General features: G+C 36.2%; 5 protein-coding genes, 1 long non-coding RNA gene and 1 pseudogene across 10 annotated transcripts; 4 read left to right on the plus strand and 3 right to left on the minus strand.

Annotated features, from left to right (window-relative positions):
- Positions 1-163: 163 nt before the first annotated feature.
- LOC104781521 (uncharacterized) lies at positions 164-2,774 on the plus strand (annotated as a pseudogene). The gene is made up of 3 exons (XR_015597520.1): positions 164-1,375; positions 1,472-2,452; positions 2,523-2,774. The product of XR_015597520.1 is annotated as an uncharacterized LOC104781521 (transcript).
- Positions 2,775-3,539: 765 nt separating this feature from the next.
- Positions 3,540-5,209, minus strand: LOC104781522 (BTB/POZ domain-containing protein At3g56230). Of its 2 annotated transcripts, none has more exons than XM_087511521.1 (3): positions 4,648-5,209; positions 4,351-4,533; positions 3,540-4,092 (listed from the first exon to the last, which is right to left on the minus strand). In XM_087511521.1, the coding sequence occupies exons 1-3, from the start codon at positions 4,852-4,854 to the stop codon at positions 3,637-3,639; spliced, it is 846 nt and encodes a 281-aa protein (XP_087367647.1). In that variant the 5' UTR covers positions 4,855-5,209; the 3' UTR covers positions 3,540-3,636. The 2 variants fall into 2 exon arrangements, with proteins under 2 accessions (XP_087367647.1, XP_087367648.1); XM_087511522.1 differs by having other exon boundaries at positions 4,351-4,541; positions 4,648-4,922.
- Positions 5,210-6,653: 1,444 nt separating this feature from the next.
- Positions 6,654-8,060, minus strand: LOC104781523 (copper transport protein CCH). The gene is made up of 3 exons (XM_010506222.3): positions 7,776-8,060; positions 7,236-7,311; positions 6,654-7,108 (listed from the first exon to the last, which is right to left on the minus strand). The coding sequence occupies exons 1-3, from the start codon at positions 7,782-7,784 to the stop codon at positions 6,840-6,842; spliced, it is 354 nt and encodes a 117-aa protein (XP_010504524.2). The 5' UTR covers positions 7,785-8,060; the 3' UTR covers positions 6,654-6,839.
- Positions 8,061-9,650: 1,590 nt separating this feature from the next.
- LOC104784108 (sororin-like protein) lies at positions 9,651-12,434 on the plus strand. The gene is made up of 4 exons (XM_010509175.3): positions 9,651-10,969; positions 11,261-11,390; positions 11,663-11,723; positions 12,103-12,434. Exons 1-4 carry the CDS (start codon positions 10,606-10,608, stop codon positions 12,244-12,246), a joined length of 699 nt encoding a protein of 232 aa, XP_010507477.2. The 5' UTR covers positions 9,651-10,605; the 3' UTR covers positions 12,247-12,434.
- A 27-nt stretch (positions 12,435-12,461) lies between these two features.
- Positions 12,462-13,307, minus strand: LOC104781525 (uncharacterized). The gene is made up of 2 exons (XM_010506224.3): positions 12,985-13,307; positions 12,462-12,940 (listed from the first exon to the last, which is right to left on the minus strand). Exons 1-2 carry the CDS (start codon positions 13,170-13,172, stop codon positions 12,601-12,603), a joined length of 528 nt encoding a protein of 175 aa, XP_010504526.2. The 5' UTR covers positions 13,173-13,307; the 3' UTR covers positions 12,462-12,600.
- Positions 13,308-14,228: 921 nt separating this feature from the next.
- LOC104781526 (WEB family protein At3g56270-like) lies at positions 14,229-16,667 on the plus strand. The gene is made up of 2 exons (XM_010506225.3): positions 14,229-14,846; positions 15,320-16,667. Exons 1-2 carry the CDS (start codon positions 14,661-14,663, stop codon positions 16,475-16,477), a joined length of 1,344 nt encoding a protein of 447 aa, XP_010504527.2. The 5' UTR covers positions 14,229-14,660; the 3' UTR covers positions 16,478-16,667.
- A 471-nt stretch (positions 16,668-17,138) lies between these two features.
- On the plus strand, positions 17,139-18,823 carry LOC104781527 (uncharacterized). 3 transcript variants are annotated; one of them, XR_015597095.1, is made up of 3 exons: positions 17,394-17,625; positions 17,795-17,933; positions 18,410-18,823. It is a non-coding gene; the product is annotated as an uncharacterized LOC104781527 (long non-coding RNA). The 3 variants fall into 3 exon arrangements; XR_015597094.1 differs by having other exon boundaries at positions 17,454-17,625; positions 18,406-18,823; XR_766915.3 differs by lacking the exon at positions 18,410-18,823 and having other exon boundaries at positions 17,139-17,625; positions 17,795-18,173.
- Positions 18,824-19,816: the final 993 nt, after the last annotated feature.

Consider the following 19,816-nt stretch of genomic DNA (forward strand, 5'->3'; position numbering starts at 1 on the left):
AAAACCACGTTTACATTAAGTGAACCAAAAAAAAACAGAATCCACGATCAGTTTTCTTCTTCTCCATATCAAAGTCCCAAAATCTTAGGGTTCTCTCTTCCTCTCAATTTATCACAGCAACTACTCACTTCTCTTTCTCTCGATTTTCCTGGTACGTTCTCTCTCTCCTTTCATAGTTTCTCTCTCTCTCTCGTCAGTCTAGATTTTTTTTTGTCAAAAGCTTAGAGCTGTTACTTTTTCAGTTATCCGATGAACGAAGAAGACATGGATGCGATGCAACACGACACGACACGTAAATGGAAAATATTGATAATAATCTTAGTGAGGAAAACGAAGATGACTGCAAATTAGAAAAAAAAACAAAAGAGAGGGTAAGAAAAAGAAAAACGACGATGAAGCTGAAGATGATGAAGATGGAGTAGATCGGTTTGAGTTTGAAGTAGAAGATTCAGTAGGAGATTTTGTTGATGAATTGTCTGTTGGTCGAAATGAAATTCCAGATAGTTCCGATGAAGAGGAAGATCCGATTGTTTTACAAGATAGAAGAATCCGAAGGAATAGAGTTTATAAATTATATATTGGTCAATTGTTCTTCAATGGTGTTGAGTTCAAAGAGGCTGTAATTGAGTATGCTTTAAACTCAGGGAATAATGTGGTTCAAGGAAGATGGGAGAAGACAAGGCTTGAATTCAAGTGTGGCGTTGTTGGCCAGTGTAAGTGGAGGGTGTATTGCTCTTATGATGAGCCCAGAAAAATGTGGGTGGTGAAAACGACATATCGAAAGCACAGTTGTACTCCGAATGGGAGATGCAGGCTACTTAGAAGTCCGGTTATTGCAAGGCTTGTCATGGACAAGCTAAGAGTAAATCCTAAATTCATGCCTCTAGAAATTCAAAATCACATTAAAGATCAATGGAAGTTGGTGAGTTCTAGGGGTCAATGTCAGAGCGCAAGGCTGCTAGCTTTAAAGTTGATTGAGAAGGAGTATGAAGAACAGTTTGCTCACATTCGTGGCTATGCCAAAGAGATTATGTCTACAAATCCTGGATCAACTGCCATTGTTGAAACTATACCTAACTCTATCAATGAAGATGTTTTCAACCGCTTTTATGTTTGTTTTGAAAGAACACGCACACTTTGGAGAGGTTCTTGTCGACCAATTATCGGGCTTGATGGTACATTCTTGAAGACTGCAGTGAAAGGAGTGTTGTTGGCTGCAATTGGTCATGACGCAAACAATCAGATTTATCCACTTGTTTGGGCTGTGGTACAATCTGAAACTGGGGATAACTGGTTATGGTTCCTCCAGCAACTCAAGGCTGATTTAAAACTCAAAGATGGTGAAGGATTTGTTTTGATCTCTGATAAATCAAGGGTACATATCAAAATTTTGACTTCTCTCTCTTTTTTGTCCTTTCTTTCTAACGTAACAACCTATGTGTTGTATTTTTTATTTTTTTTTTACTTTCAGGGACTCATCAGTTCAGTGCAAACGGAATTGCCTAAAGCTGAACATAGATTTTGTGTGAAACACATCATTGAGAACTTGAAGAATAAGCATCCACAAAAAGATATGATCAAACCATTAATATGGCAACTAGCTTGGAGCTACAACAAGACTGAGTTTAAAGAGAATTTCAACAAAGTGAAAGAGTATAATGTTGACGTCTACGATTCAGTGATGAAAAAGAAACCCGAGACGTGGTCAAGAGCTTTCTTTAAACTTGGAAGCAACTGTGAGGATGTTGATAACAACGCCACAAAATCATTCAACGCATCAATGACAAAAGCAAGGGCTAAGGCAATGATTCGAATGTTGGAGACAATAAGGAGGCAAGCTATGCATCAAATGGTGAAGAAGCATAATAAATCCAAGAATCACGAAGGAAGATTTATAGAGTATGTTGCCAAGATTCTCGCAGAGCAGAAGAAAGATGCAAACAAGTGTGATACAACTCCCACAACTCATGGAGTATACGAGGTTATACTTTATGGGAATAAGAATTCGGTGAACACGAAAAGAAGAACATGTACATGTGGTAAATGGCAAATCATTGGGATTCCATGTGAGCATGCTTATGGAGCAATGATTGATTATGATATGAATGTTGAAGATTATGTATCAGGATTTTTCAGCACTGATTTGTGGCGAGACAATTACGAGCAGTCCATACATCCAATGAGAGGGCCAAGATTCTGGATGACATCTATGTATCGCTTGGTAACAGCACCACCTGAGCTTATACTACCCGGGAAGAAAAAAACAAATAGACAGAAGACATGTCAAAGGATATAAGGAAAACACGAGTTACCGAAGAAGAAAACAATAAAAGAAACACTTGGAAGGAAGGGACGCATTATACGTTGTTCGTATTGTGGTGAAACTGGTCATAATGCAGCTGGGTGTAAAAAATATCCAAAGGAAAAGACAAAGAGACAAAGAACTACTGAGGTATGATCCTTTTCTTTTTCTTTTGTTATTTTTCTGGTTCGTTTGATAATTGTTTGTATTTATTTTTTAGGTCGGGTCATCATCATCTCAAGTACCTGATACAATCTCTCTCACGCAACCATCGCAAACAAGCACCGACATGGTGGTTTATGAGTAAAATTTTTAACGTATCTATGAACGTTTCCTTTGGCTTAGTTTTGCAAACATGAATGATACCTTTTGGAGTTTTTGTTATTTTGGTGATAGTTTTGCTTTTTTGAAACCATCGTTTTATACATCTTAACATTAGATTACTTTAATATTAAAAAAGCAACTTCAGAAATCTTGTTAGCGTTCAAGAAATTTTAATGGAAATATAAACCCTAAGATTTTGGGACTTTGATATGAAGAAGAAAAAGACTGATCGTGGGCTCTGTTTTTTTGGTTCACTTAAAGTAAACATGGTTTTCAAAACGTGATTATCGATTTACTAAGTCTAGTCACAATTTAGAGTTGCTATGATGTAATTAGAAGAGAATGTATTGTTTGTGATGTTTAATGGAAAAAAAAATATAGTTTATGGTGTTCAGAAAAGAGGCAAAGAGTCTCTGATGTTTATCGAAGAAGTAGTATAGTTAGGGTAGTATATGAGAGTCAATTTATAGATATTTATAAATTTGTTTGACCATAAAAGGGATCTTAGTCAGCCATATGATTACGGAAAGAGAAAAAAAAAAAATCAATTGTATGTCTCTCTGATTATTCAAATTTCTCAAGTACGTAATTTCCGTGGCACCAAAAATAATTAATTCATCACTAATATGCGAAAACTTGTACCTCTAGCTTGATCATATTGGAGATTACTTTGATCAGCTCTCAAGAGCAAAGAAGATCCTCTCTTGATCTCATCTTCGATTTTTCAACTCTAGCTCTTCTCTTTTTGTCTTTTCGTCGATTCGATTTCAAAACCCTTCGCTAGGTTATTAATTAGGTAATTAACGTTTAATCGGTCCTTGTGGTTTAATGAGCTTCTTTTGCATTATTAGTGGGCTTGAATATGGGCCATTCGTAAAAAATAATTTTTTCCCTTCGTAAAATTGGTCTGGACTGGAGCTTCGATATATCCGATCAATTAATTAAACAGCTATTACATAAAACCATACAAAAGTTTACACTGATAGGGTGATAGCTCACTACTAGTTTAATTATTCACTTCTCTTGCTTCTCGTTTCCATCAAGAACGCTCTTGTGATCTGCACACATAGATGCTGGTTTTTCTGAGAGAAAGCTTCGTACTTATCCGAGAAAACGACATCGTCCATGTTCCGCACCACGAATCCTAGACAAGCCTCCTTCAGCGTCTTGCTCGAACCAAGATCCGAGACATCAAGAACGTCGAGAACGCTAGAGACGTTCAAGGAACTCAACATATGTTGCTCGCACAACTCTTGCAAGTAATGAATCATGTACTTATCTGCCGCAACAAACAAGGCATAGACATGTTTCTCCAACTTTTCTGAAGCCAACGTGCCGGTGTATAGAAACTCCAAGAGAGCTTGAAGTTGCTCCGAGTTAAGTTCTTGGAGCGTTATGGCGTATTCTGGAGCACTTTTGCATCCGTCTGAGTCTAAAATGTTCTTGAAGATCTCGGATTTTGAAGCCTATATGTATTGAAAACACCCAAGTCTTTTTTTTAATTAACAAAGTATATGATATGGTTGTTTTTATGGTTAATTAATTTTAAATGTTATCCACAATAAACTGAATTTGATTATAAATTATGGGTTTTTTCAAAAAAAAAATTATATATATAGAAATTATAATTTCTTTTGATAGTCACTACTAGTATAACATATAAATATATATTTTTTTTAACTAATCAATGCCACAAAATTAAGTAAAAAGATCGATGGAATTACCAGCAAAGCTCTATGTGCAGGAATTGGAGGGCCATCATCGCCGGCTTTTAGAAGAATATCAGCATGAAGCTGTTCTTTGAAACCCGAAACAAAGCTGCTCAAGAAGACTATCCTTTTCTTCTGTTCTTCTTCGGTTTCTTTCATATTTTTCATCCATTTGATCACCTTCTCTAGTGGTTGTGGCTGGAATTCTCGAACAATATTTAATAGATAACTCATATAAAGTCGATAAATTGATGTATTTTGATATAATCAAAAATTGAAACCTTTACAAACATATATAATTAAGGAGCTTACCTCACAAGAAAACAAAGGAGAAGAAGAAAGAGATGAGCCATTCTTGACGGTAGACTCATGGGTCGATTTGTCATGATCTTCTTTCGAGCCCTCAAGCTCTTTGAGCAGCGCGATAGTGGTTTTAGCCCCTTCGTAGCACGATCCACATATTGTGTTTCTTGGTGGTCTTAAAATAGTTGGCATTGTGGTGCAGATTGAGCAATCCATTGAATTTTCTTAGTTTGTAGTTACCTCTTCTCTATTTGTCTATCTCCCAATTTTTTTGAAGTAAACTTGAGAATAAGAAGAAGATCAATAGAGGAAGATGATGGAGGAGGAGCAGTTTCTTGCTTCGAACGCAAGTTGTTAAAAGTATTGTTCAAGAGTTGTTGTTGGTTAGAGATGGTTACGTTCTTGAAAACATTTTTTTAATACAGTTTTCGTTAATAATCAACTCGAACATGATTGTTTCCGGAAAGAGTTGTTGAGCATATTTTAACAAACAAAACAACGCAAATGAAATTATTTTAAGTCATGAAGGAATCTTTTGGGGGCATGCAGTTGTATTGTATGGTTGGAACTTGGAAACTTCATGGGATATTATATATTTATTAATAATTGATATGGATAATAATTTATTAATTATTATTTAGTGATTAATTTATTAAATGCTGGACTGTATATGCTTCGCATGTACATGATCGATGTGTTAAACTTACATAATTAGTAAAATTAACTCATGAACAATTGATTAGAGAGGACATAAGAATATAGAGATTTGAGATACTATGGATAGCTTCAAAAGCTAAAAGACGTAAAAAGTTGGGAACAAAAGAAAAAAAGAAAAGGACTTGCCAACCTTTCAACAGCAAATATGTATAGTGTAAGCACGTCGCACCATTCATCGACATGATATATACGGATATGTATCTATACTTAATATTAATTGACTTTATTAAAAAAAAAAAATTAATTTCTTTGTAAGTCGAAGTTTTTCCCCCAAATATAGATATTGTATTTCGATAATGAAGAACGATAAAAGGTTTGCAAAAAGACTTGGGTTGTTTTTTAATCACATGCATGATCAGAGATATATACTTATATCAAAATCGTCAAGGTTTGCATTTCCGTTATATATCGAAGTTCTTAATTAGACCTAATCAGATTCACATATATTTTATTTTAAGCTAGGAAACTAATTATCAGAATTCTTTGACAACCTCTTCACCATATCGGTAAGAAATGTATCATTTAAATGGTTATACATCGAATGAGCAGGAAAAGAAAACGATTCAACAGAAGTGGTACAATGATGAATGGATCGGTATATACCATTATCTCGCTATCATTTTCCGTGAGCGATACCACTATCTATTTGTGTGTGTTACACTATTTCTTACCAAAAACAATATAGTTTAAAATCATACGCAATATGTAATGTAATTTTTCCTTGGCTTTGGGCTTATATAGTACCAAGAGAAAGTGAGTTTTATACCAACTTAATGCCCAACTTCTTACAAAATTATATTAATCGACCAGAAACCAACTTTTGCTTGTCTTTCACAAAAAAAGAAAAACAACTTTCGCTTGGGGATTCCTAATTCTTCAGGCCGGCTCTCACTTTTTTTGTATATATTCAGACAGATGACTGAATGGATTAAGTTTTATAATAAGTAAATTTGAGAATTTCACAGTATTTAATTTGTTATTTTCTTTTGGCCGAATTAGTTAATAATTAGTTTAAACACGTATAATAAAAGAAAGTCGGAAAAGATAATCCAAAATATATTAATCGACCAGAAACCAACTTTTGCTTGTCTTTCACAAAAAAAAAGATAAACAAGTACTTTTGCTTGGGGATTACTAATTCTTCAGGCCTGCTCTCATTTTTTTTGTATATATTCAGACAGATGACTGAATGGTATGGATTAAGTTTTATAACAAGTAAATTTGAGAATTTCACAGTATTTAATTAGTTATTTTCTTTTGGCCGAGTTAGTTAGTTAATTACTTTAAACACGTAAAACTTATAATAAAAGAAAGTCGGACCAACATGGGTCCAACATCTTCTTATCAAAGGTTGAAAAAGGTGTACATAATAACATAAAAATATTAGGTATTTAGAGAAAGCAGTTCTTACAAGAACACACACAAACAAAATATAAAGAAGCGTTGTAAAGGTAGATTAGCCTTCTTTTTCAGCTTTAGTATACTTAAACTTGTGATGGCTTAGTCTCGGCTTCTGCCACTTTTGATTCAACATCAACCTTAGCCTCAGTCTTAGTCTTAGCCTCGGTTTTAGTCTCAGTCACAGCCTCGGCCTTTGGCTCAGCCTCTGCTTTTGGCTCAACCTCAGCCTCCACCGGCCAGAAAGAAGTCTTCTTTCCAGTCTTTGAAACTGTTTGGAAAACTGCTTCAGGCTCAACATTACCTTTCACTGTCACCTTTTGCTCCTTGATATCAATATCAAATGACTCAACCCCTGCAATAATTTTATAAAGTCTGGAGTCAACAACTTACTAGCCATATATATAAACGAAGGATTAATTTATAAAAAGTATCTGAAACAAACATTGAACAAAAAAAAAAGATTAGAGAAACATGCAAACCTTCCATTTTGCCCAAGACTCTATTGACGGCACCAACGCAGCCTTGACATGACATACCAACTTTGAGGACAACGGTCTGCATTTATTAGACGATTTGATCCGACAATGTTAGAACCATATATATGACGATTTGATCCGACAATGATCAACAGCTAATTTTATCACACTAATTAACAGTTATTTTGTTGCGTTCAAGCTTAATTATCACCTTTTTTAATAAATATTTTAAAATGACGCTATGACATTCTAAATACAGCTGATAGAACCTAGACCAATCAATCTCATTCTTTTTTTTTTTCCTTTTATGCAATTTTCTAATTGTCATATTAACCGGATGCTGAAAACCGATTAGTCGACCAATTCAGACACCGCCATGAATCATAGAGCAACTGTTAGCATCTTTTGGAAATGAACACACACCGACACACGCACACAAAAAAAATCATTCTCTAAAAAACATTGTTCCATCGTTTTATGGCCAAGAACCAGACGTAAACCCAAAAAATTAAACGGAGAAAACAAAAAGAATTTTTTTTTTACCTGAGCCATATCTAGAATGAGATGAAACGAAACGAATAAGCTTTGAGAAGGATGATCCGAATTAGAGAAGGAGATGTTTGTTTGTTGAATGAAAAGAAATGGTGTCTTGTTGATTATTTATAGTAATGCAAAAGCAAAAAAAGAAAGATTCGGAGGAGTTAGCGTAAAGGAAACGAGAGCATTGTGAATTAGTGTGCATTTACCATATTCCCAATAGAATATAAAAGGTTTAGGAAGGTTTGTTATACCTGATGTGGAAAAAAAGCTGACCAACTTTAAAACCCACTAACAGAAAGTACAAGTACAAAGAATTTAGATGAGGTTTTCTTGTACTACACATGTTTTGTTTGCAGTACCAAGTACTTAATTTTTTACATCTTTATATGGAGGTTATTCAAAGTTTACTTTTATTAGATTAGTATTTTTGACTATGAACTTATAGAAAACTATTTTTATACTGATTTTTTATTTGTTAATCATTATAAAGAGTATCATGTTCAATAAATAAAAAAACAAATACTATATGTATCAATCTATAGAAATAGTAGTACTTTATTCTACGTTGGTTACCAACATCCGTAACCCAAATGGCAAATACATAAATAAAATCAGTATTTAAATATGTGGATTTTTCAGTGGTGAGACGGACTAAATCATTCTATTGTTTAGGTAGATGAGTGTATGGGCATAAAATATACTTTTTCACAATTTTTGATAATATATTTTCAAAAACTAAAATTTTTGAATGATGAACAAAAAGTATTCTAATTCAAAACTGAGACTATTTAATCTATCACCATTCATATTTTCGCCAATTGCATGTAAGAAAGGCCTTTTAGGGGAGTTGATCCTAGACTTTTTATTTTTTAGAATCAGATCTTGACTTATACGTTAATCCTAGATTTTTTATTTTTTATTTTGGTATTAAAAAGTGACTGAAAAACCGATGAGCACCGTTTTTCAAAATCCTACTCGGGTAAGACTCAAATTTAATATGGTTTCTTATAAGGATCCCCAGACCTGTTTTTGTCTCTTGGGTGGTTGTTATGGTTGAAATACGTATAGATAAGTTTTTCCATTGTGCTTTCCTATGCGACACCCATGAAAACACATATTAGCATATATCTTCTAACAATGTGTTTAGCTTTGAAATATGGCACTCGTTCACAGCTGACACTCTTGAAACACCTCTACCAAACCGATATATGGATTTGTTTTCATTTGGTACGATCGCAATCAGGGCCGGACTGATCTAAAGCTTGTAAAACAAGGGTTTTAGACGCCAAATTATATCAACAATTTCAGGGGCATCATTTTCGAAAGCGTTTCAGTAGTACAGTGGTTATATACCCCTCTACTCTCATTCATTGTCACGAGTTCGACCTTTGGGAGTATCAGATTTTGAAACATTTTTTCCCTAGTGTTTGTTAATGAGCAAAGAAAAAAAATTTGGCTTTAGGCAACAAAGTTAGTCGGGCCGACCCTCATCGCAATCTTCGTGTTCCAACACATCTCTCATCATATGACTCGAAATACAAGATTATTCTTTATTTAGATTTCCATCAAGAAGCAAGACAACACAACGCAATACTGCATATTCCTCATGACCAAAACCGTTGGCCTCAATCCTCAATCGTAATTAATATTGAAGCTACTTGCATATTTTTACGATGCTAAATTATACTTTGTCTACTTGGCTTCAAAGTTGCAATTCCTTTTTGGATTGGTCAACAACACGCAAGAGTCTTTTGAATTTTGATCCATTGATTTAAAATCTGCCCCAATTTTTTTTTTTAAAATTCTCATAATGTGTTTATCATCTTAACACCTCAAAAAGCTTTAAAAGGGAGAAATGATACGATGCAAAAGATACCTAAAATATGGGCTGTATTGCTTTACACTACTCTCCTCCCACTTTTAAAAAACAACTATCCTCTGTCCCATTTTTTAAAAAAGTTTTAATATCATCCTCTTTTTTTAAAACATCAATTTTTATAGGAAAATTAACAAAACTAACTAGGAAAAAACAAAAATTAAATAACTAACTACTCTAACCATAACCCTAACATATTTTCTATATATTATACAGTATATACTATTTTATCCTTACTATATTCATCCCTACCACCACCAACCACCCCTTCTACCATCATCAAATTACCTCCAACCGCCGGATCACCGCTGGAACATTGCCAGATCACCACCTGAGAACCGCCGAAACACCGCCGGAGCATCGTCGGAGAACCGCCGGAATACTGCCGGATCATCGTCGGATCACCGCCGGATCACCGTCGGAGAACCGCGGTAACACTGCCGGAGAATCGCCAGACCACCATCAGACCACCGCCGCACAACCTCCAGACCACCGTCCACCGCCGTCCACCACTATCCACCACTACCCCTAAACCACAAAACCTAAAATGATAATTTCTCTTACCCCTAATCCTAATTCTCAAATTTTTTTTCAAATAATTGGCTATTTTCTTTGTTAATTTTTTTTTTTGGGTCTCAATAAATTCACCCATTTTCATATTATCCTTACAAAAAAAAAAAAAAGTATTTATTAGAAAATAATTTGTTCATCCTTACACTTCATAAAGTTTACAAAAAGGTAGAACATTAATCATTAGTCATTTACTATAATACGATCGAAAAAACAATAAGGGCCCAAATGACACTTTCCCAATTTGGGCTTTCTCTTAAATCAATCCCCTGAAATGAAGCTCTCTCAATAGATCGAAACTTCTTCAGAACTCTTCTTCTCCTTTTCGACCTTTCTACCTTCCCGCCAACAGCGAGTGTAGAATCTTCTCCCCCAAAGACCTCTCAGATGAATATTCCGACGCGAAGATCACCGGGTAAAATAACGGAAGCTCCTCGCTCCGTCGGAGGACGAAGACAAAGGAAACCGCTTGCCGATTGTACCAACATCGTCTCCAGATCTTCTCGACAACAGCCATCTTCTTCACTCAAATTCGCGAATCCTAGTCTCACTTCATCTCTCAAGAGGTTAGTAGATCAAACTACGCTCAAGGAGAAACCCAAAGATGTTGTTATTAATTCAGAGACTGCTTCCGAGAAAGCTTCTCCGTCTCCTGCCACGAACGTTAGACCCGTCACTCGCCGTATGTCTGCAGATCTGGGTTCTCCGGCCTCTGCTCCTTCTCGTCCCCAATTATCGCGCTCTGACTTGGGTAACTGATTTATCTGCGATGATTTTGATCCAATTTGGTTTTATTGTATCGATTTTAAGGGATTTTTGATTTGAATTGGATTTTGTGCGCAACTCTAGGGTTTTAGGTTTCTGGGTTTTGGGGGTTTTCAGGAATCGTTAGATTTATGCTTGAATTCATCATGTTTTAGTGGATTATAGCCATGTTAAGTGAACTGCAAATTTGGTATCTGTTAATTTTCAATTGATAATTCTGCTAAATTGGTTTTGGTTTCTATCTTAAGCTGATGTTTAAGAAATTTCTTATGCTTAGGCGTTAGTGACACGGAGTTTGCTGAGCCTTGGTCTGTTTACACGGTGAGAAGGAAGAGGAATAAAGACGCATCTTCTTCTCCCTCTAGTGCAGCGGCTCGCATGCGTCTGGACTTGACATCAAGCGCTGGGTATGAAACTCATTCGATTATATATGATTGTTGAGTTTTGGGAGATATAAGATCTGGCCTGTAGCTAATGGACATGTGGAACCAGGCTAGAACATAGTACTTGCTACTTAATTTTGTTGGTGCTGTCTTGTGGCTTGTTCTCTATTCATAGATTAGATGAGATGACTGGAATTAGTGTTGAACCTATCATGGCCATCAAATTAGTTTAACATTTTTGTGGCTTGTTGAAGCATGTCGCTGTTAGTTAATTCTCTTTGAAATTTGTATCACAGGAAGAAAACATGTCAAGCAGATGTAAACAAAACGAAGCCCTTGAAAATGGCTCCCAAAAAGGTGAATTCAGGAAAGCTCTACCAATATACTTATCAGTAGTGTGATAGTTCTGTGTTGCTCTCATATTTCTGTGGAAAAGTTGCCATTAGTATTTTATCTATCGGGTTTTTGCTCTAGTAAACTGTATATCAGTGCATTGTATGTTTCAACATTGATCGATTACAATGTTCTTCTGTCATGATTTCTGAAAACCAGTGCTACACATAGTTCGAAGATGGATGCCTAGTCTTTTCAGAATATTGTCATGAGATAAGCTGTGATTGCTGTTTAATGAGATGTGCAACTTTTATATCCCTTTGTTCATTTGTAGAGCCTTATACTTACTGGTCCCATATAAGTTTGCTCCAAATCTAATTCTTTATCTATGGTTACATTACAGAGGCAACGGACAGTAAAGCAAGAGAACGATAATTTGGTTCATGCAGCTTCTCCGGAATATATTGAGCAGCAGAAAGCATACTTTGCAGAGATAGATGCATTTGAGCTGCCAGTAGAATATGCATCTAGTAGCGACTCAGACTAAGTAAGAAGAGATAACAATCTTAGGGATATCATAGAGAAACCATAACCGGTTCGTATTCACTGTATAGCTACGGAGTCTTCTCACAGGGAATGTTACACTGGTCACTTAGTAGACATTACAAGCCAACCTTTGTGTATACAACAGATCTATCGGTTTATAATATCAGTGGGAGAACGTTCTTGGTTCAAGATATACATGAATTGACAAAAAGCCTGTCCACAATACAAGCTATATATACACGTAATACAGTTACATTCACACATCAAGCACTATAACACTGTCTGTTCAATGAGACAACAAAGCAGCTCACAGAACAACATGAACAACAGAGCATAGATTCAATCATTCACATAATCAAGCTTTATTCTTGTCGTTGGTGATGAGGGCTTTACCAGTTCCATGTCTCTTCAGACTCTCCATTGATCCGGAGAACAGAACTCTCTTCAGACTCCCCATTGAAGAGCTACATCCATTTCTTTCACCATTGGAGTAACACAGAGTCGAGGTAGGCGACGACCTAAGCTCATCCTCTTTGTAGTTAGCGTACAGAAGTGGCGACTTTTTGTCATGACTCACTCGTTTTTTCGAAGAATGTGGTGGCGAAGAGGAAAAAGAAGATGAAGAAGACGTAGAAGACCAAGAAAACGATGAGCTGGTCGTCTTTTTACTACCGTGTTTGCTCCTCCTCAGATCATTGAACATGGACATGGACAGAAACTTACTTATTCTTGTTCTCACCTTGCCCTGTCTCTTCGGTGTCGACAACAACTCGGAGGAGTAATATGAGGGAGGTGGAGTGAGCGGCAGAGGAAGAGAGGAATCGGAGCAGAGGTGGTTTTTGGGTGTGCCTGGCCTTGACTCCCATATGAATGGTATGGAGGCTCCGCCATAGTAGGAGGATCTCTCGTCATCGAATGCATAGTCATCTCCAAATCTTCCTGACATTTAGAGTGGTCTCTTTGACTCTGTTCTATGTGTTTAAGTCTCGCTAAAAGTGAAAAAGAGTAATGTGTTTGTGAGTAAAAAACTAGTTTGCCGATGAAACAAAAGAATCTTATTGGCACGGTTGTATATATACAAATATACAATCGTGGATATTTATTCTGTTTTTCTTTTTTTTCTATTAAAATTTAGAGATTTTTCCAATGGAAAATTTCATATGGAGGAGCATATTACAAGTATAAAGAAGATAATACACATAGGAAAAAATGGTTAGACAATAAATGAAAGGTGGCTATCTTACTGAGCTATATGTGTATGCTATTACTTAATGCTTTTCATTAATTACGAGAGAGTCGTGGGGATCACATCACATTATTGGTAAACCGTTAGTAAAAGTTTCGACACTATATGCATTGCTTTGAGTAATCAATATTTGTATTAAATATGTTACCTTAAGTAGGATTCCCGTCTATAAACTTCTTTTTTTTGGGTGTTCTTGTAATTTAGGAAATAATTATTGACAAACTAATCCACACGTTTAAATCTTTAGAAGATAAACGAAGACTTTACACCTACCAAAATTTTAGAGCCTTGATTGTTTGTCGTAATATAGAAACTACTCACTACTGTCGATCGACTCCGCAGACTAAACAGTTGGGGTATGTTTTACATCCAAAAAAGATACGAGTACATTAAATATATAGGCTTATATGTATAAAACGAGTGAACTAGTGCAAACGTACATACCAATAGTAATTAGAAAAGGTGTGTGTGGTTCTAATGCGTTGGGGAGATACGTATGCGGAAAAAGAAATAGAAACGTGAAGGATCGAAAGACAAAAGTGATGAATTAGGACGGTTGAGTGATGAGAAGGCCGTGTTATAGATATTTAATGATTGTTTCCCCAATCGTATTCGTACGTGGTCCGTTCTCCCTCCTACTCGGATTTGATGGCCACACAAATTGGTTAGACAAAAAAAAACCTATAAGGGAAAGCTCCACCTATTTATTTCACGCATACATTTACTATACACTAATCACATAGGCATGGGAAGAAATTATGACAAATTTCATATATCGATATCGTATTTTGAACACAAACAACACAAAATACTTTCGGAAAAGAAAAGGAAAAAATCTTCTATAAAGCTAACAACTGAGTCCAATTTCGTATCAACGGCCCAAACTCGATTCCTTAAAGAACGGCCCAATAAGAGAAAAAGCAACGAATCAACACCAGCCACGTAGTGACACACCCATTACTATATGAATCATCATCAAAGTAGCCTTCATTGTTCTCCGGGTCGTTGTGTCGTCGTGAGTCGCGCGCGGCTTTCATTACCGAGAAAACACAATCATAGAGAAGCTCTCAGTCTTGTTTGCTTCTGTACAGTTAACTAATGATTACTCTAATGGATCATTCTTTATTTATCTTTCCCTTTCGATCGATTGTTTCTCGAGAGCGCGGAAAATGTCGGAGAGGTTTCAGAACCCGGAGACGATTCCGGGTACACCTGTTATCCGGGAGGTGAGAACCGGATCCGGGTCCGAGAATTTCAAACCGGTGAGTGCAAGGAGAGAAGGGGTGAGAGGTGAAGTCGACATTTCTCCACCATTGTTTGGTGGTCGTCCCTTCAACCTCGAAGACAACAATTTCGTGAGTTCTGTTTCTAATCTCCGATTTGCAAAGTTTGTTAATTTCTTGTTGTTCGATGCATCTGTGAGTATCAGTGTCACTGAAACTTTGAAATGTATGTTCTTTAGGTGTCTTGTATGCTTATAAGTCTGATAGCTAATTCGATTTGGTGAAGTTTTATGCTGACACTAAGTAGAAATTTTAGAACTTTGTGTAAGTGTAAGTGTAAGGACGGTTTTGTGTTAAAATTGTGGACAGTTTCAATCGTCATGAATTGTTTGCTCTGCCTCTGTGATAGTCAGAATATGTTATCATCTTCACCCAAGTTTGAAACTTTATGTTTATGTTTTTGTAATGAGGCAACTTAATGAAGTGTTTAATCGATGTATTCGTTTACATACATGCGCTAATTGCTTCTGCACCACCAAGCTATTGAGGGCTAGAGCCGGCGATATATTCTGACATGATATGTTTATTGCTTTGTCATTCTTCAGGAGGGTGTGAGAGAATTTGATATAAAGAGAATGAAAGAACAGACTGTGGAGCTTGAGAAGGATCTAATTATGAAAGAGTTAGAAACTCTTGATTTTCTAGAAGCTCTTGCATCAACCAAAAGCATTGTCGAAGATGTGAAGCGGCAGCTCCAGCAACAAGCAATGAGATGCAGGGAGACCCCTGAACATTTGCGTTCACACATCAAAGAGATGATCGATGAACGCACTCACCGTAATTCCCACAAGTCTCCAGATCTGACACTCATTGAATCGAAGCAGGCATGTATGAATCTTGGTAAAACCATGGATGATCTTGCGTTGATTCAATCCTATGCTGAGTCTCTGAATATGACAACAAAGCAAGAGAAAGGTTTCCTTGGAGCAGCGTCTCTAGCTGAGGAGCTTAATAGTCTGAAGTTGAAACCACAAGGTCCTGACCAAGGAGAGAGGTTTAATACGGAGGATTTACCTGTGAACCCACAATGTGAACAGGTTAAGATGGTAGTTGAAACCAATGATACACCTTACCACAAACAGAGCAAGGCTTGTCTAAGAACTGCAGAAATGAGATTGGTTGCTGCAAGAAAAATGGAAGAGGCTGCAAGAGCAGCGGAAGCACTTGCGATTGCTGAAATGACCATGTTATCAGGCGGGAAAAACCAAGACGCTCTCTGCTTCCCAGAGCAGCCAAGTATTCCATTAACACTTGGAGCACAGATGAACAAAGAATTATCCACCAATGTCTCAAGAATAGAGATATTGAGAAGGCTGGAGGAAGCTAATGAAGAAGTCAAACAAAGTAAACAAGCCTTGGAAATTGCATTTAACCGGGTAGAAATCGCCAGTGTGAAGCAACTTGAAGCAGAAGATGCGGTTCGCCAGTGGAACATAGAATCATGGAAAAAACAGAAAGCTATTGGACCAAAAGGAACGACGAAAAGAGATAGCTTCTCTCGACGCTCCTTCTTGAGCCATGTGAAACAGCACGAGCCACGAATCTATCTCACAGAGCCAATGCTGAAACGAAACGTATCAACGGGCAATGTTCTAACCCGGAAACAAGTTCCTACTATCGACGATGAGAATCAGTTGGTGACACCGAGTAGAAAGTTTAAGTTCATTCACACACATCAAGCTTCCATTGGAGAAACAGTGTAAGCTAAAAACCCAGCCTTTGAAAACATGTTTTTACCCATTTTTGTTTGTGTTTTTTTTCTTTCTTGGTTTGATCCTTGATGCGTGTTGTTGCTTCTATCATAAGCAAACCCAGATGATTAGAGTGAAAGGTGTTGTTCTGACTAAAATGTGACGAATATTTAAAAAAAAAAAAAAAAAAAGTTTCTAGTAATCATACTTAATTATTGGAGTTAGTGAAGGGCATTGATCATATGATTTAGGTGGTGTGGTGGGCAGTTTCATTATATTATATGAGTCTTCTTAACTAATGCATTTAAAGTGTTGGATTAGCTAATTAGGTGATCCATAATCAATACCACAACTATGTTTTATTTTTATAACGTAGGTCTTTTATAATGTTTCTACTTTCTAGATTCTCAAAATAGAAACTGAAACATATAGTTGAAGACTTGAAGAACTACGGAGATAAAAATAAAAAAAGTACTTTTTACGATTTGACCAGCTTAATAGTTTTGGGAGTAGTCAGATTCAGAATGATGACGTGGCCAAGACTTTTCAGGCAATCTTAATCTTTCCAATGTCTAAAAGCCACGTGTATTAGTCTTCGCAACAAAGATTTCTTCTGGATTCCTCGTTTTGGCTCAGAAGATAATATAACCAAATGAAGTAATGAACCCAAAAAGAAAGAAAAAAATAAAAGTGGAAAATTTGAAGAGCGGCGTGGGTTAGCAAAATCATAGTCCCTAGCTAAAATGTGCCACTCGAAACACGTGGGCTAGTCTGTTTCCGCGTGTCAAGTATCCGACGGTACGTTCGTACTTTTTAAGAAATTAGGTTGCTTTGGTCTCGTTTCGTGTCAATAAACCAAAAAGACATCTTTTTTTTATTTATTAATTTTGTTTCTCCCAAGCATTAAAATTGTTGTAACCTTTTGAGCTTTTTTTTTTTAATACCTTCTGCTTTGCTTATAAAACGCAAAGGATGTATAGTACATAAAGATCCAGATCAAGCTCCATGGAAACCAAAAATAACTAAGATCTCTCCTTATTCAATATAGTCAATAAACTAACCTATCGATCTTTAGAAAGATCCGGTCGATGGATCCATTGCATGGCTGCCGGGCCTCGACATCCACCTCGACGGATCGAGTCTCTCCGAGCATGGTACCGGTATGCAACCATCCTTAAATCTCATTCTTTAATAATGCCTTCTAGGCAATAGGCATAATACACTTTAGTATATATGATTTTGATATAGTTATAGTCTTATAGATATACTGATCAACTATAACGTACAAGTCATTAAGTCAATTTATATATGTCGTGGCATCACGTGCAGGCTAGTTTCAGGGTAAACCATATGGAGAAGGGAAGATAGAAGAGATCTCTAGACGTGGATGGGTTTTTTCGGTTCAAAGATGGAATATTTATATCAATTCACATTCGGGGTTATATAGTTGAATCGGAATAAAGCTTTGGTAAGTGGACTGTTCTTACCTAAGTGGGCATGATGGTAGTCCAGTCTTGTAACAATCTATATATTTGGGTTTAGCATATAGAATTTTTATCGATTTAAGTGTTAGAGTATTCTCCATCTAAGTTCCGTTCATCCCAGTTCCCACAATATTACCTCTAAAGGTGTCTCAAAAGGCAAGTCATTTTTTCTGGCTATTCAAATGCAGCTTCAATTACTAATCAAATACTACTTTTTCCACTAATTTTTTCCCCCTAATTTGTTGTTAACTGTTTGTAGTGGAGAAAAGTTTAATGGAGTTCTTAAGTTCCTAGTATGTATGAATATGATATGTTTTTTATATATTATATAACTTGTAAGTAGGTTACCAACTTCACTAGAAATCTGTCAAAAAAACCTACATATTTATTAATGGCCAAAAAGAAAAAGAAAAACATTTATGGCCACTAATTAATAAAAATACTCGCTCTGGTTAGCTAGCCGTTTCCATGAGGACAATATGTGAGTTTGGAGTGCATGTTGATCCCATACGAGCAGAATGTGTTGGCTCAAAGGAGGATCGAGAAGATCGAGATTGGTGAAAAACCTTCAGATTGAGTCAATGAAAGTGCAAGAGAAGAAGATATGATCCTGCGTTTCATTCTCTTGATGTAGCGAGTAGCGACCCCCTTAGGAGGAAAGACGATCACGAGTAGCGAAACGGTCTCTTGCATCGAAGATACTATAAACAAGTTCTTTGGGATGCTGGACTAAAACCAAATTGATTTACGCTAAAGTGCAGACTCTAGAGAAGGCTGAAGAGTGTGCCATATGAAATCACAAATCAGTATTGAACCATAAGTTGTATCACTTTTTTCTTGGATAAATTAATTACAGAGAAGTTGGAAATGAAAATTATGCTCTCAGAATAGATATAAAATTCATATCCTAAAAAAGCATGATGTTTTGATATTTTACGTGAAGTTTTTATTATTATTGATATATGTTGGGTGCGAAAATGATAGGTTATTTAGAAAGCAAAACGGGAAGTTTGTATATGTGATGTAAGTTTGTAATTATACATCAGTGACTATGGTTTTTCTATCTACAATTAGTATAGAGAAACTTACATAAATATAATTCATTTCTTCTTTGAAGTTCTTTCACATACCCCCTCATGATAATTAGATTGACTTCACTCTTGGAAAAAATGTATGAGATCCGTTCACGAGCCAATGACTTTGACAAGGCATCGACGAGTTAGTCTTTATATGAAATACATGCCAACTCTAAGTATTTTTTAAGTTATTTGATTCCTAATTAAATGATATTCGAAGGCAAGATGTTTCATTCTCAAGTGGAATACCGGATTATTAGTACATACATATGTTATTACAATAAATTATTGGAGTAGAAAGTAACTAGAGGTGCCACGTTCTGGAATTCAGCGAGTTTTGGAATTGAAGAAGGATTTGCCACTGAGGATTATACCATGTAGCTTCGAAGCTACCTGCAAATGATGCTAGAAGAGGATGAGAATTACAACATTGTATGTCTGTATGCTCTCATGAAGAAATACCGAACCAACAAGTATCACTTTTTCAGTGTACCTAAAACAAGAAAAATATTATGAAGTATTGTTTTGTAGACCATAAAGTTTTTAATAAATATCAACAATGTATCTAATAACTATAATTTGGAGTCCGACATGAGGGTTGGGTTGGGGAACAACATGAGGGTCCGACAACTTTTGTGGACAAAATTGTGAATTGTCGACGAGCTATCTCTCGGTGGCGTAAAGAGCAAGTTCCTTTTGGACGAGATACTATTGTGGATCTTAAGCGCCAGTTGGTTGTGGCTCAAGCGGATGATGCAGTTGCATCAGGTGTCATTACTGCTTTAACCACA

The sequence above is a fragment of the Camelina sativa genome, chromosome 4 (genome assembly GCF_030686135.1).
Source record: "Camelina sativa cultivar CO46 ecotype springtype chromosome 4, ASM3068613v1".
Taxonomy (NCBI): Eukaryota; Viridiplantae; Streptophyta; class Magnoliopsida; order Brassicales; family Brassicaceae; genus Camelina; species Camelina sativa.